The sequence below is a fragment of the Carassius carassius genome, chromosome 14 (assembly GCF_963082965.1).
Source record: "Carassius carassius chromosome 14, fCarCar2.1, whole genome shotgun sequence".
NCBI classification, from domain to species: Eukaryota; Metazoa; Chordata; class Actinopteri; order Cypriniformes; family Cyprinidae; genus Carassius; species Carassius carassius.
This window is the reverse complement of record NC_081768.1, coordinates 8149645-8164894: the sequence shown is the minus strand read 5'-3', so window position 1 is coordinate 8164894 and position 15250 is coordinate 8149645. Positions and strand designations below refer to the sequence as shown.

At 37.3% G+C, this 15250-nt stretch overlaps 1 protein-coding gene across 3 annotated transcripts in view; it reads right to left on the bottom strand.

The window, feature by feature from the left end:
• The window catches only part of syne2b (spectrin repeat containing, nuclear envelope 2b), a 91909-nt gene that overhangs the window by 1545 nt on the left and 75114 nt on the right, over positions 1 to 15250 (bottom strand). For all 3 annotated transcript variants that reach the window (XM_059565875.1, XM_059565874.1, XM_059565873.1), the window contains 18 exons: positions 14993 to 15151; positions 14652 to 14818; positions 8378 to 8540; positions 7874 to 8061; positions 7625 to 7775; positions 7030 to 7212; positions 6014 to 6151; positions 5739 to 5933; positions 5358 to 5646; positions 4114 to 4182; positions 3602 to 3732; positions 3381 to 3504; positions 3089 to 3288; positions 2194 to 2394; positions 1603 to 1731; positions 1286 to 1477; positions 1133 to 1180; positions 887 to 936 (listed from right to left, as the gene is read on the bottom strand). In XM_059565875.1, the coding sequence (XP_059421858.1) occupies positions 887 to 936; positions 1133 to 1180; positions 1286 to 1477; positions 1603 to 1731; positions 2194 to 2394; positions 3089 to 3288; positions 3381 to 3504; positions 3602 to 3732; positions 4114 to 4182; positions 5358 to 5646; positions 5739 to 5933; positions 6014 to 6151; positions 7030 to 7212; positions 7625 to 7775; positions 7874 to 8061; positions 8378 to 8540; positions 14652 to 14818; positions 14993 to 15151 (2777 nt within the window). The remainder of the gene's footprint in view (positions 1 to 886; positions 937 to 1132; positions 1181 to 1285; positions 1478 to 1602; positions 1732 to 2193; positions 2395 to 3088; positions 3289 to 3380; positions 3505 to 3601; positions 3733 to 4113; positions 4183 to 5357; positions 5647 to 5738; positions 5934 to 6013; positions 6152 to 7029; positions 7213 to 7624; positions 7776 to 7873; positions 8062 to 8377; positions 8541 to 14651; positions 14819 to 14992; positions 15152 to 15250) is intronic.

The window sequence follows — 15250 nt, the reverse complement described above, 5'->3', positions numbered from 1 at the left end:
AAACATTCAGTAAGGATGCTTAAAATGTTATTTAAAAGTGACTAAGTACATTTTTTTTACCTATTTATTGATTAAAGAAGCCAACAATTTTTTATTTACATTAATAAATATAACAACGTTTATTATTAAAAAATATATATATATATTTATTATTAATAATAAATATTTCTTGACCACTAAATTATATACAATTCTTTTTGAAAGATCATGTGACACTGAAAATAACTGGTGAAAATTCAATTTTGCCGTCACAGAAATAAAGTTTTAAAATATATCACAACAGTACACAAATATTTGTAATTGTAATAATATTTAACATTATTATAATTTTTTTTTACTGTATCTTTGATCAGATAAATGTAGCTTTGATGAAAATAACAGATTTTTTTATTATTATTTTTTTTATTATAAAAACCTACCAACCCCAAACTTTATATTTTTGTGGAAATTGGAAATGGAGGATCTTTGGTGAAAACTTTTTTTTTTTTATAAAAAAATATTTTGTAACATTATTAATGTCTTTACTATAACTTTTGATCAATTTAAGACATCTTTGGTGATTAAGTGTTAATCTTTAATTAACTTACTGAGCCCCAACTTTTGAACCTTTAACCTAAAATGAGGATGTTGCTTTAAAAAAAAAAAAAGATCATCATGTTATTTATCAACTATGCATAATTCAATATAAGTAATTTCTTAACTCTGTGGCTTGTGAAGGTGAAAATATTGAATCTTTCAAGAGGTGAAAGTGGAGCAGATGTGTGAAAGTGAGAAGAACTAGAGGATGTGAGAAGCGTACTAGAATAAATCAACTTCAGTAGTGTCATACAAGATCGCAAAATCTCACAACTGAACACAGATGCATAGTAACACTATCAGTGTGTACCTGACACTTGCAGGAGATCCCCGAGTAACAGCCTGAGCTTCTGCGGCTTCCTAGAGAGATCAGAAAAATTTCTCAGTGTTTGTTACCATCAAGTAATCATGATAAATACAGACTAGAGATTCTTAGAAAACCCTCATTCACTGTTACTTTCAAAACCAATCTCCCCAAGAGCAGCATTTGATGACAAAATGTATATTATGAAGTCAGATCTTTGTAATTTCCAGTCTGCAGAGAGTGTTTCTGTACCTGCTGTTGTGTTGATGCTGTCCTGCCCACATTTGGACCAGCTGAGTCCTGCAATAGAACATAAAAGACCAAAACATCAGTGTGTGAGAGTGAAACCTGTCTGGCCTGCAGAGAAAGCTTGTGCTTGTGTGTGTGAAACTGAATGAAACGTACCAATCTGCTTTGCAGCGTGTGCAGATCGTGTGCAATTTGTCTGATCAGCAGTCGTAACTTGTTGCTGATGACATGAACCTTCTCTTTGGCCTCCAGGGTGTCTTCTCCCTGGTCCTGTAGCAGGATCTGTGAGGAGATCTCCTGCAGGCAGTGCACCTCCCTCTCACGAGACTGTAAGTCCTGCTGAACAGCCTGTTATGGACAGATAACAGCCCATATATAAAAAAATATGAAGAAATTCTGTCCCAGAATTATCACATTTTTGTGGGGGCATTAATATATATTGTACATAACAGCACACAAGCATACTATTCTACCTTGAGCGTGTCTCGATGCTCTTGCAGGATGTTGAGGTCTGTGTTTTGGTCATGGATGTTGACCATGTAGCGCTGGCTTTCTGCTTTAGCTAACCACAGCAGCAGAGAGTGAAGAGTCTCGTGAAACTCCTGTGAGAAAGAAAATGGAATAAACAGATGGTCTTCATTACATGGTGCTTGTGTGTTTGGTTTAGGCTTCACTATATCATCTTTACAAAAGCCCTTAAGGAAGTTACAGGAAAAATAGCAGATAATAATAGCTGCCTTTTTTTAATTAAATGATAATTACATTTTAATTGCATTTGATACAAGTCTGTCACGGTATGTTGTAGCTTTAAGAACAACGTGTACCCTTTTTCAACAAACAACTAAAAAAAAAACAGCTTTGTGGTTTTATGGTTTTGTATCTTGAAATAAAATCTAACCAACACAAAAAGTAACAAGTGCAAACGTGTGAAGGTACAGAGACATGAGCTTACTAAAAGCATCTTGTGCTGCAGATGCAAAACAAAACAAAAAACACTCATGGTACTTTGATATAGTGTCTTAACTCTGGGAACAGGGTCACTTTTCGAGCTTGTTTTTGCTCACCTGACACTCCATGAGTGCTTGATGCAGTCGGTGTTCCCAGCTGTCCAGGGCTGCACAGGCATGTGCCCATTTCTGATTGGCTGACTCCAGATTCTCATGCAGTTCGTGTAGTTCAGCGCTGTCTCCATGTTGGAAGCCCCGCCCACTGAGATTAACACCAATCATCACTGATTTGTAGCTGTTAAAAGTCTTCTGCATGTCCTTATAAAAAACAAAATGAGAAAATGAACCTATAAAGTATATGCCTAAATAATACACACTACCATTCAAATGTTCGTTCACCAAAGTTCAAAAGAACATTTATTCGAAAAAAATGAAATCATTATAGAAGTATAAAGTATATACAGTACAGTGCTGTTAGTAAGATTTTTAAGAAGTCTATTCTGCTCACTAAGGCTGCATGTATTTGAAAAAATATTACAATTTAAATTAACTGTTTTCTAATATACTTTAAAAAAATTATTTATTCCTGTGACGCAAGACTGTATTTTCATCATCACTACTCCAGTCTTCAGTGTCACATGACTAATCTAATATGCTGATTTATTATCAATGTTGGAAACAGTTGTGTTGCTTCATATTTTTTTGGAACCTTGTGATACTTTTTTTTAAATCAGTTTTGCTTCACAGGAATAAATTATATTTTACAATATATATTCACATTTAAAATTGCAATAATATTTCACAATATTGCAGTTTTTTTTCCTGTATTTTTGATCAAATAAATGCAGCCTTGATGAGCAGAAGAAACTAATTTTAAAAGCATTGAAAATAGTACCCATCCCAAACTTTTGATCGGCAGTGTATATTTAAAATATAGAAATTATTTATAAAAATGTTTTATTAACTTTGTATCCAATTCTATCACTCTCTAAATGTCTCTGTAAGTGAGTACCTTTAGTTTGTGGATATTGCTCTCCATGTCTCTGATGGTGATTTTTGGCTCTAGAGTTTGAAGCTTCTCTAGCTCAGGCATCACAGTGTCCAGCCATGCCATGACATCAGTGAGGTCAGAGGTGAGTTTGTGCCACTGCTGAAGATCCTGTGGCACGCTGTACGTCTGCACCTGCAGGAGCTCCCATCGCTCGATCACACCTGACACCACAGATCAGAGGGCAAAGGTCAGATATCACTGAAACTCAACTCGTGTATGGCCATTCCTGTAAAGGTATTACAAATAGCAATACCTGTCTTATCAGCTGCAGAGAGCGCCGTCAAACCATGATCATCCAGTTGTTCTTCCTCGTTCAGAATCAGTTTCACTCGCTTTATACTGTCTATACTGCCAGCACACTCAGACATGAGTTTATCCTGGAGAGAAAGAGCAAATACAACACAATATGTGTTTATATGTGTGCGCCAATGCTAATGTGTGTTTAGTGAGTGTGATGCATGTGTGAGGACTCACATAGGCCTGTGGGTGGTACTGGGCGCTGGTGTCAGTGGGTGAAGATGTGAGACTGCGTATGATCTCTCTGTTCACTCGCTTCCTGTCTGGCACATCAGGAGAGTGCCACGGCTCCACCGCTGACCTTACCCCTAAACGAGAGACAGAGGGAGATATTTTAACTCCTTATATCACTTAAAACAAGCATGCACTAAGTCATCACTCAGTTGAACAACATGCTACAGAAAACAAAAAAAGAATAAATAAAACTGACGTGCATTATGAAAAACATCTGTTTGAACATGTACTGCAACACATGCAGGAGAAGATTCTTGGCAAACATAAAAACAAGCATCATGGGATTTCAAGAACATGGGCAGCTGCTTGAGAGAGGAAGTTGTTAGGCTGTCAGGCTGTGAGAACAAGGCATAAAATGTCTATTATATTTAGAGATGAATGAAGGAAACATATGCTAAAACACGCATGTAATGTGCAGTGACAGTGCTGACAGGATGCAGCAGGCTGATGCCTACCGGACACAGCCTTCAGAGCTTTAGATGTAGCTTTAATAAATGACTGAGAGCTCTCAGTGACTTCTACATCTGCAACAGAAGAGTGGCAGACAGACAGTGATCTAGAGACAGAATAATCTAGACTAATAGAGAGTAATTTAACATACAGACAGAGATCTAGGAACAGTATAACAGGGAGGCAGAAAACAAGATGTACAGCACTACGTACACAACTAGAGCATTGAAAAACAGCTCTAGATACAACAATCTAATTCATCATATGGATCATTCGATAATTGGGGTACATTTCACAACAATGAAAAATGCAAAAACAACATGCTTTATCAACAAAAAGAGGTTTCTTCATCAGTGTAACATCATTAAAACAGCATTTTAAAGTTAAAAATAAAAATGACTGGAGTTTTTCAAGAAAATACTATTTCATTTTTCCTATACTGAAAAATTGCACTTTTACTGTAATTCAGTGTGTTTTTGTCCATTTCTCTGTAATTGTTTGTCAGATTTACACCATTTGGTGTTGTGCTTTTTTAATTTTTTTTTTTTAAATTTTTATAACTATATCAGCAATTTCTTAGTTGCAGGTGGTTGTACTGTTAGTAACATAGTTGACAGAAAGTTGTGGAAATAAATATTGCAGAAATATATGTATATATATATTTTTGTAAAGAAATCAATATATTATTATAATACTGACCTCAGCAATTTTTTTAAACAATTGCTTTAAACTAAAAAACCCAACGACAAATAAACAGACCCCACAAAAAGCGGTCATTTAAGAGACATCCAGATAATTTAAAGTAATACAATATTATTTTTGTTAAAAAAAAAAAAAAACTAATTACTAATATAATAGATAAAGAGATCTAGCTACATCATTACAGATATACACTAATACAGCACTGGATAGTAAGACAAGGACATCTTAAACACTCAAATAGATAATCCAATAACAGACAGACATCTGGATTCTCTTTAAACAAGCAGCAAAAAGAGCTTGACACTCGTACCTAAAAGAGCAGTAGATAACAGATAAAGAGATCAACAGAGCGGCAGATTACAGATAACAGAGTTAGACTCTTAACTATCTGGGCATAACAGTGTCATGTAAGAGACAAAGAAATCTAGACAGACCTTAATAGTGCAACATATAGCAAAAACAGAGATCTAGAAACACTAACAGAGCGGCTTAAAAACAGATAGACAGATCTAGATAGAGCTGCAGAGACCAGTCTTTAAAGAGTTACCTGATAGGGCGCTGTAAAACTCCTCGTCATCCTCTGGAGATGAGGATCCACCCACATCTACGGTGTGGTCCCACTCCAGTGGGATTGAATCCACACTGACGGGGGTCTCACGCCCTGAGCGCTCTAGAGCAGGTGGTATCAGCTGGGACACGGCCTGGCGTACTGTTAGTGAAACATCAGAACTCATCGCAGCCTCCTCTTCCTCCTGCCTCTCCCACACCCCACCGAAATCAACAGAGCCCTGCCGATCTGTGTCCCTGTCGGAGAACTCTCGATCCTCCTCACGCACCTATGAGAAGAAAAAGGAAGGAAGGGTTAAAGTCAGTACTCAGCCATGAGAGTATTGTTCAGTGTTTGTAAAATGAGTTTTTTCAAACTGACTGGGCGTCTGCTGATAAGACGGTGGTGGAATCGGGCGACTCTGCCAAATACTTCCTGGCAGTATGAGTGCAGCTCCTCTAGTTCATCTTCAATGAGTACGGCGTCCAGCGGAGCACTCTTCTGGATCAGGTTCTCTCCAAATACAATCAGAGCATCAATCTTATTTGTGTTTAGAGTGATCTCCTGCTGAAATGCCTGCAAGTCAAATCACAAATTATTTTCCATTCTGAAGTCTCTAACCAGACTTTTTTACATAAAATCAGAGTGTACCATACATTAAGTTGATGCATCTTTTCATGGATATCGCTCTCTGAAAAATGCTCCACATTGGTGAGCTGAAGGTCCATTTCAGTCAGCCAGACCAGAATCCCCTCCCGTGTTCCTTCAAAGTCTTCACGTTGAGATGTGAAGTGCTGCACAGAGGAGAAGCATTTAGAGTTCAGAAACATTTTAGAAAACTGAGGTTTGCACAAAAAAGGTACACTTTGCTGTCATGGAAACAAAAAAATGAAGGTCAGAGATGCAATTAATTTTAACATTTTCACAGGTTTATTAGGTGCCATTTCCAAACCAGACAGCATTTGAGAATTTAATGTAGAATAAAAAGTACTGTTCAAAACTATGGGGTTGGTAATATTTTTTATGTTTTAAAAGAAGTCTCTTATGCTCATCAAGTCTGCTTGTATTTGATTAAAAACACATTAAAACACAGTAAAACTGTAATGCTGTGAAATATTATTAACTATTTTCTACTTTATATTTATTTATGTGATAGCAAAGCTAAACTTACAGTCTTCAGTCTCACATGGTCGACAGGAATCATTATAATATGTTAATTTGCTGCTCAAGAAACATTTCTTATTGATATAAACAGTTGTGCTTGATATTTTAATTTAAACTTTCATACATATTTTCAGGATTCTTTAATGAATATAAAGTAAAAAAATAAAAATAAAACAGCATTTATTTGAAATAGAAATCATTTGTAACATTACAAATGTTGTATTGTCACTTTTGATCAATTTATTGTCTCCTTACTGACTAAAAGAAAATAAATAAACACACACACACACGCACACGCGCACACACACACACACACACACACACACGCACGCACACATATATATTATATTGTCTCCTTACTGACTAAAAGAAAATAAATAAATAAACACAAACACACACACACACACAAACACACACACACACACATATATATATATATAAATATATAAATATAAATATATATATATATATATATATGTCTTAAAAAAAAGTATGTCTCAGTTCTGACCTTTAACCTGCGGAGCACAGTGGCCACTCTCTTCTGTAACGTATCCCAGCGCTGGTTTCCCTCATGCACCATCAACTTCAGCTTACTGGCACCGTCTGTCCGGTTCTCTCGTGCCAGACGTCGGTATTGTTTGTTCACCAGCTCCAGCTGTGTCAGGCGCTCATGAACCTGGCGCTGGAACGCCTGCATGCGAGAATGTTTAAAAACAGTGTTAATAGTCCAAAATATTACGTCTAGACAATCACAGATTTGAAAGCCACTACACTCTTAAAAACAGGTTATTTATTGTAATTTATAGTTCCATGAAGAACTTTAAACATCTATGGAACCTCTCCATTGCACAAAAGGTTCTTTATACTTGAAAAAAAGGTTTTTTAGGTTATTAAAATGTTCTTTACACTAAGAAAAACAGTTCTTTAAAAAACTGTAATGCTCTTTGGGGAACAAAAAAATCATTTTATTTGGTGTCTCGGCGAAAACTTTCTTAAGAGTGTATTTCAGTTTTAATTTGAATCTGTATGAGAGTTCTGATACTATTACTCAGATGATGAATAGGCTACTATGACGGAAAAAAAACCCTTAAACCGATTCAGACCTCAAACTTTTTGAGTTCCTCTTTAGCACAGGTGTAGAGTACATCTTTTGTGGCAGGGTTGGCTGCTGTACGTTCTGCCGTGTTCAGCCACTCTTCAAAGCGTGAGTAGTCATCCAGGAACTTGCACCACAGACGCCATGTCTCCTCGATCCTGCAGGGGACAGTATTGAGCACAGTGGTTAGAGAAAAACAAAAACAAATGTGTGACATTATGAAACCAAACATGCTGATTTGAGTGTTTGTATTGACCTCATTCTCCTCTCCATAGACATGGCACATATGTTCCTCCAGCGCCGGTCCAGACTGAGCGTAGTCTGCTGAATGGAGTCGTTCTCTCCATCACTGCCACAAGCGTCCGCATCATGCAGCAAAACATCACACAGGGTCAAAACTGACGCCACACCCTCTGTATGCTGTTCGATGTCTCTCTGCAAGTCCTAGTGGAGAACAACAATATCACACTCTAAAGGCCTGCTCAGACCAAGGAAAGAAACTATAATGATAACTGTAAAGTTTCCATAATTGTTCATATTCTTTAAAGAGCTTGAGCATTCTTTGTATGGATAAGCCTTAGGACTAACGAAGGCCTATACCAAAATATATCAAACTATCAGTCATCTAAGAAAGATGACATTGCAAAGACATCTCACCCTATAAAGCATTGGTGCTTAGAGAAATCTACCTCAAAATGCATTGTGCACTTTAAACATATGCATTAGTTATTGTGGTTTTGTTAATGAATGCACCTGTTACCTGATGCTCTGCTAGTTTGCGCTGTATCTCATCACAGTGGCAGATGCTGTAAATGATGGGTTTAGCCAGTTCACCCTCAATGCGGGAAAGCCAGGTACGGAGATTACTCATGTTCTTATCCAGCTGCTGCATTGTCACCAGCGTCTCCTTCAGCTTCCTCACCCTGAAATATAATCAGTCAGTCTTTCAATACTTTTTTTTTGCTGGTATTCAATAGAACAGTGTGGAGACAGGGAGCAGTAAGAGGGGAGACAGGAAAATAATTGGGAAAAGATCTTAAGCTGGGACTTGAGCTCGAGTCTTTTGTGTATCACAACTTTTGTGTGTATCACTTAACAGCATTTTGATTGGTTGGACATTTACTTTCCTGTAAAACGTTAGTCAGTCACAGTCATCATTTCTTCTATAGAGTGCAACAGTGTCTGTCCACTTTTTTTGTGTCCTTTCCTTTCCTCCCGTTTTCCAATTAATTTGCCCAATAGGGGTTTAAAAAAAGTGCAATTTCTGTAGTTAAAAAAACCTGAAATGTTAATATGATACACAGTTTGTCTGTCTTTAGAGTTATCGTTAGAAAAATTCCTATGGAAACAATGAATGGGATTTTTACTATAGAAACCTAGAAGATATTGATATAGAAATGGATCCTTGCAATGAGTTTTGTTCTGTGTGTTGCATAAGGAACAGTTCACATAAAATGCAAACATTTCTTGACCTAGTGTCATTCCTATATCTAGCCTGCCAGCTGAGGTTTACAAAGACACAATTAAGGACAAAGGGCTTTTTATTAGAGTGTGCAGTGACCCACGTCTTGTCCTTCTGCCACAATCTTTACACTCAGTGTTAGAAATATCTGAGCATGTAGATTGCTTTCAGGCAACTCTAAGAGTGACGTCATGTGACTAAGAGGATGGGGGCATTCCTTCACAGTCATGTGACATTTCAAATGGAGGTCCGACCAAAACAAACCGGAGTGCTGATGTGGAAGAAGTGACATCACACAACAACTCAACTGCACGTGACAGCAATGCATTGAAGCATTTGCTGTGCCTATCGGAGGGTTTATAATTACAACGACAAACACAAGCATTATTTGCATTTATCACATGCAAAATGAAGGGAAAACACACTTAAATAAAATAACAGATGCATTAAGTCACTCAGAATATTTGGTGCAATGGAATAAGGAAAGCTGTACTCTACATCACATCAATATAAACAAAGCCTTAAAAGATGACCAGATTTATAAAGATACTCTATAAATAAAGCATTAGTAATTGTATAATTGCATATTTCCAAATGCATACATTTAGCATGTTCTTCACATTCTGGTTTTGCTGCATATCTGTTTAGAATTGAGAACGTGCACCATCTGCACATTACCAGAATGCACGTCCTCCCTAGAAACAAGTGTGTTTCCATGCAATGCAGAATCTGATCAGTCATGCACTGAAGCTACTGTTAGCCACAGAAAACAGACTGACAAAAGCACTGCCCATCCCCCACTCACAAAACATGCATACACGAAAGCCCTGTGTCTGTGCAATTAGCAAACACTTACTCGCAGACTGGCAAGGCTCCATGGCTCTCTCGTGTTAGTGTTAGCATGTCTGTCTTAATGGCTGTGGCTGATCTCACACGAGCTCGTCTCACAGACCGTGAATTGCCGTAATACATTACTCCCATATGGAAGCAGATTAGACTCAATAATTTTGCATGCAAAAAACACGATGCACTCGTGTATCCCAATTTACATGCATGAAATATCTGACAAATATGCATGACAATATTTTGTGAACGTGAACTGGTTTTTGTGAATTGTGTACACGTGAACTGGGATACGCATGTGTGCATCGTGTCTTTTGAGTGAATTATTACTGAGTCTAATCTGCTTCCATACTCCCACCCTCCTGACCCCCTCTCATATTCAATCCCTCTCTCTCCCTCTCTCTCCCTCTCACTGAATGGCCAAGAGATTTGTCATTTACAGTGGAGATGTAGAAGATGAAGATACTCCATGTTCCCTTCAATTTCTTCAACTGCATTACAAATAGGCTACAGCCAGTAGTTTTAATTATTTAGGAAGATTAGACTGTCATATTACATACAGCATTTTTGGCTTTAGCAAGTATATTTTAGAGATGTGTTACAGGAATCTTGTGGAGACTGTTATGCATTTCATCATGACAATCTGATACAGAAATCATATCTGACTATTAAATGTAAAGCAAAATTGTCTTCATGTATCAAGCGTTATTGCAGACAGAGTTGGGGGTTATGCATTACATGTAATGCAAGTTACCTGTTAGTAAAGTAACGCATTTAATTTACAAGAAAATAACTGAGTTACTTTTTTCAAATAAGTAATGCAAGTAACTTTGTTTTCCCTTCTATTCACTCGCATCTGTCCTCTCACCAATGTTGAGAGAAACTGAGAGTGAGAAAACAAAGAGGCACTTCCTTTAGCCTGAGGCTAAGTAATTTCACTTTTGGTGTGAAAGGGCCTTTACAGTTGCCAAAAATAGAACTTTTGGGGTTTTTGTTATTAAAAATAAACAATTGAGCCAATCCCAGGTGACAAAAACGAATGCATAAGTAACGTAAAGCATTACTTTCCATAAAAAGTAACCAAGTAACACAATTTAGTTACTTTTTCATACAATACTGTAATGCATAACTTCAGCTCACACATATTGTAGGTAACACACAAAGGCAACCAAATCCTATTTATGTATCAAAAGTTAAACAAAATGAATTAATCTTATCCATTACATTCTCAATTTCAGTAGTTAAGGCTGTATTAATTAACCAATTGAAACCAGATAAAAAAACAAACAAACAAATATAAATAAGTAGAGGACCAGAAACATTAAGCTATTTCTGAGAAAATCTCTAGCATTATTTGTTTGTTATATGTGGCATTATGGATGTACAGTGCGAGCCTGAATGTGCAAAACTAGCGAGCAGGTTAGACAGGTTAGACAGCATCATGTACTTTTGAAAGTAATTTTCTTTCTCATGTGAGATTCTTGCCTAACCACAGTTAAGAAAACAGTGTAAAAATACATCAAAAGAATATGTGTATTGTATGTTTGTCTTTGTGTGAGTTCATAAGAGTTCAAACAGGGACTTCTGCATGTGTTGTAGTCTTCTGTGGTGTAAGATAGCATCCATGGGCCAAAACTAATTAAATCCAAACCTATCCTGAACAGATTATTAATCCCAGAAGAACACTGTGCCATTTCTCTAAGCAACAAGTGGGGGAACTTCACTAATGATCAATGCAACTTAAAAGAACACATAGAAACAAAACATACTGAAGAAACATCTTCAACACATAACACTCTAGCTAAACTAGCAACCACCTAGTAGAAACACGTTAAAACTTCATTAAAAAAATGATTTATTTTATTATTTATTTTTTTGGGTGGAGTATCCCTTTAATTTCAAGCACTTTAGCTAAATGAGCTAAATAAAGATATATCTGGGCCACAGGGAACCACTTTGGTGGGCCTCACATAGGCAGAGCTGCTTGTCAAATTCTTTCAGTCTTTAGAAGAGAGTAATTCACGGTTGTTGGGAAGATTCAGAGCACACTTCAGCTCTCTGAAGGGTTTAATTCAATCGTCCCACTTCACGGTTAGTCAGTGTTCAATATCCATTCAGGACGATAGTCATGGTGTATAAAGATTGTCAAAACGTGGAGTCTTATTTGTGAGGAGACAAAAACAAAATGCACACACACAAACAGGAAATGCTGTCACACACCCTAAAATAAGCTTACGGCCATACAAACACTTACAGCTACAGGTGTCTAAACTTCTGAGTGGCAACTGGAAAAAGATTTCCTCATACAAACACCCACAAAAGAGTCCTTAGAACAGGGAGTAGAAACTTTTAATGAACTTTCCTGAATAGGAATCTTACGAGTGTGTTCAGAGGGGGTGTTTTCATCTGTCCCACATTGGTCCTTTGTCCAGCAATAGTGAGCAGGGTTTTGTAAGATACCAAGAGTTCAATAATACAATGGCTGCCATCATTTAGCAAATAGCAGAAGAGCAGAAGGACAGTGCTTTGATGCTGATTGGCCGAGGGACACAATAAGTGTAGAAAGAAGACTTATTGGACAGCGAGTGGACACAAAGGCCCACGCTAGCAGACAGCATCTGCCACGTGTGCAGATGCTGTGAGGGTGAACTCTGCTGTGATTTTAGCTGACAAAAGAGTCGGACGTGTTTGTGTCAACTTCTGTAATCTTGTCTCAATCGCACACTCCCATTTGCAAGTTTGTGTGAGTGACACACAAATATATACACATAAACTTCCATTCAAAAGTTTTGGGGCAGTACATTTCTAATGGTTTTAAAAGAGGTCTCTTATGCTCACCAAAGCTGTATTTATAAGTTAAAGATAAAACAGTAAGATTGTAGATTATTACAATTTAAAATAATTTCTTCTTATCAAAAAATAATTTATATTTTAATATAATATAACTGTAATTTATTCTTGTGTTGGCCAAAGCCAAAATTTCAGCAGCCATTAGTCCTGTCTTCAGTGTCACAAGATCCTTCAGAAATCAATCTAATATGCTGATTTGGTGCTTAAGAAAATTCCTCATTATTAATATCAGTGTTGAAAGTTTATCAGGATGAATAGAAAGTTCAAAAGAACAGCATTTTTTCACATATATTGGAATATTATCAATCTTAGTGATCCCAAACTTTGTAAATATTACAAATGGTAATGTATACAGTATATCAACATATCTCTTCAGATGGTCTAAATACAGATTAAAAATAATCTCTAAACACTTTATAATGACAATGAAAACAGCGACCAGCTGAGACAGGCCCAGGCATGCTGGAGTCATGCTTATGAACTTTGACCTCAGACACAGAGAAAACAAATGACTTCAACAGCATTATCGACACAGGCTCGACCCAGTACTATATCACTCTTTTGACAGTGAATTTAAAGGAATAATTCAACAAATAGTACATATAATGGACAGTCAGTTGGATCGTTATCTCTGACAGGGTGATCATGTATAATACGAAGGTGTTTTTTTTTTTATAACAACCCTGTTGACTGCATGTGTTTTGGTTAAACTTGTGCTCATGGAGTCAGTGATTGATGGGAAGGAATATTGACAGGAGTAAAGCTCCAGCTCAAGGTGAGCGCCGACAAACAGGCAGATCTCGTGCCTGGTTACCTACTGATCCACAAAGCTACTTTTAGTGTCTACATGCACCTGCACAGCCAGTGTTAGCTCTAAAACCTTGACATTAGTGGCACAGAGCCAGAGTTAACATTCAAACTGCTTATAGACATTCAGGAATCTGCTTGGCTGGGAACTATGATAGAAATGTTTGTAGGAAGGCATAATTTTTCTGTCCGCCTTTTTGCAAACCTTCTTCCCCTTATAACCTCAAAACCCTCCCTCTTAAGAGGCTTGTTTAAGCAACACAATTACATTAAATGACAAACCACCAGCTGATCCGCTTACTGTCACAATGTTCCAGCTGTATTTTGAATTCTGAAGTTCTTCACTGACATCGATTGGTTCCAAGAAGAACTTTCAAAATCCATGGAAATTTCCACTACACCAAAGGTCTTTAAATGATTGAAATGTGCCTTTTGATAAGAAAATAATGTTTCTTTTAATGTTTCTTAACAAAAAATAAATACAGATGCATTGAATGTACTTTATAATGATCCCAGAGAACCAGAACTGAAGACTGGAGAAAATGCAGAAAATAAAGGCAGACTTGGAGACAAGAAGTCAACAAGCTGGCCAACAATGTATCATGAAGCTACAGCCACCATCTGTCTAATCAAAGAGCTGTCAATCAAACGAAGAGCAGGACAAACCAACCTCCTCCATACGCTTCATCCACCCTGATACCGCCCATCTAGACTGACGCCACGTGATTGTCTACATTTCAGTCTCTCTCTCTCTTGCAGTTTCTGACTTGGGGAGCTAATGTTTATGCTACATTGAATGTGACAAACTGCACTTCCTGTCTGTTAAATAAAGTGTGACTGAGATTAATTGGATCAATGTCAGATTAACATCATTGTGCTTTACGATGTACTTTGAAAGCAGTTCATATCCCATGACCCAAACACTTTTAAAAAGCCAAAGTTGTCAAGTTACTTGTGCACCAAAGTTATATGGACACATTCTAGTAGTATTTATAATAAAGGAGTGTTATGTACTGCATCTGATTTGGCGTATTTCAGCATGACCATGCTCAGGATCACTCTATGGTCTTACCTGGCCTCGATGTGATCAAACAGATGCTGCCAGCGGTCGTTGATGTCCTTGATCTTGTCATTGATTTCTGTTTCTTTGGTCTTGTTGCTAGCAGTGATGAGTTGTTCTCCCAGCTGTTTCAGATGTGTCTTATTTTCACTAAAGAGGTTGATCTCCTCCATACAGTCCTAAAAAGAGTCAATATTTGAGTGTAAGTGGGCGAAGAAAGTAATGATTAATATTTTGAGTCATACTCTTGTTGTTTGTTTGCTTACAACATTAGGTGAAACAGGACCTATAGCAAGGAATTGAAAGCAAATAAATGTACAGAATCTGAGGTGGTTATCGAAGCTTTGTCTCACCTTCTTGAGTTTCTCCACCATTTCCTCAATGCTCAGCTCAGCACTGTGTGCCACCTTGTTTTCCATCTGTGTCAGCCATTCACACAGCTCCCGATTCTTCTCATTGAAAATGATCCAGGCATTCAGTCGATCAGCAATCTCCTGCTTACGAAGTGACACCTACACAGAGAGAGAGAGAGAGAGACATAAAATACATAAGAGATATGACAGCAGTGCAGCTCACACAGACAGGGAATCTCACTAAACCTGTCAAAAAGA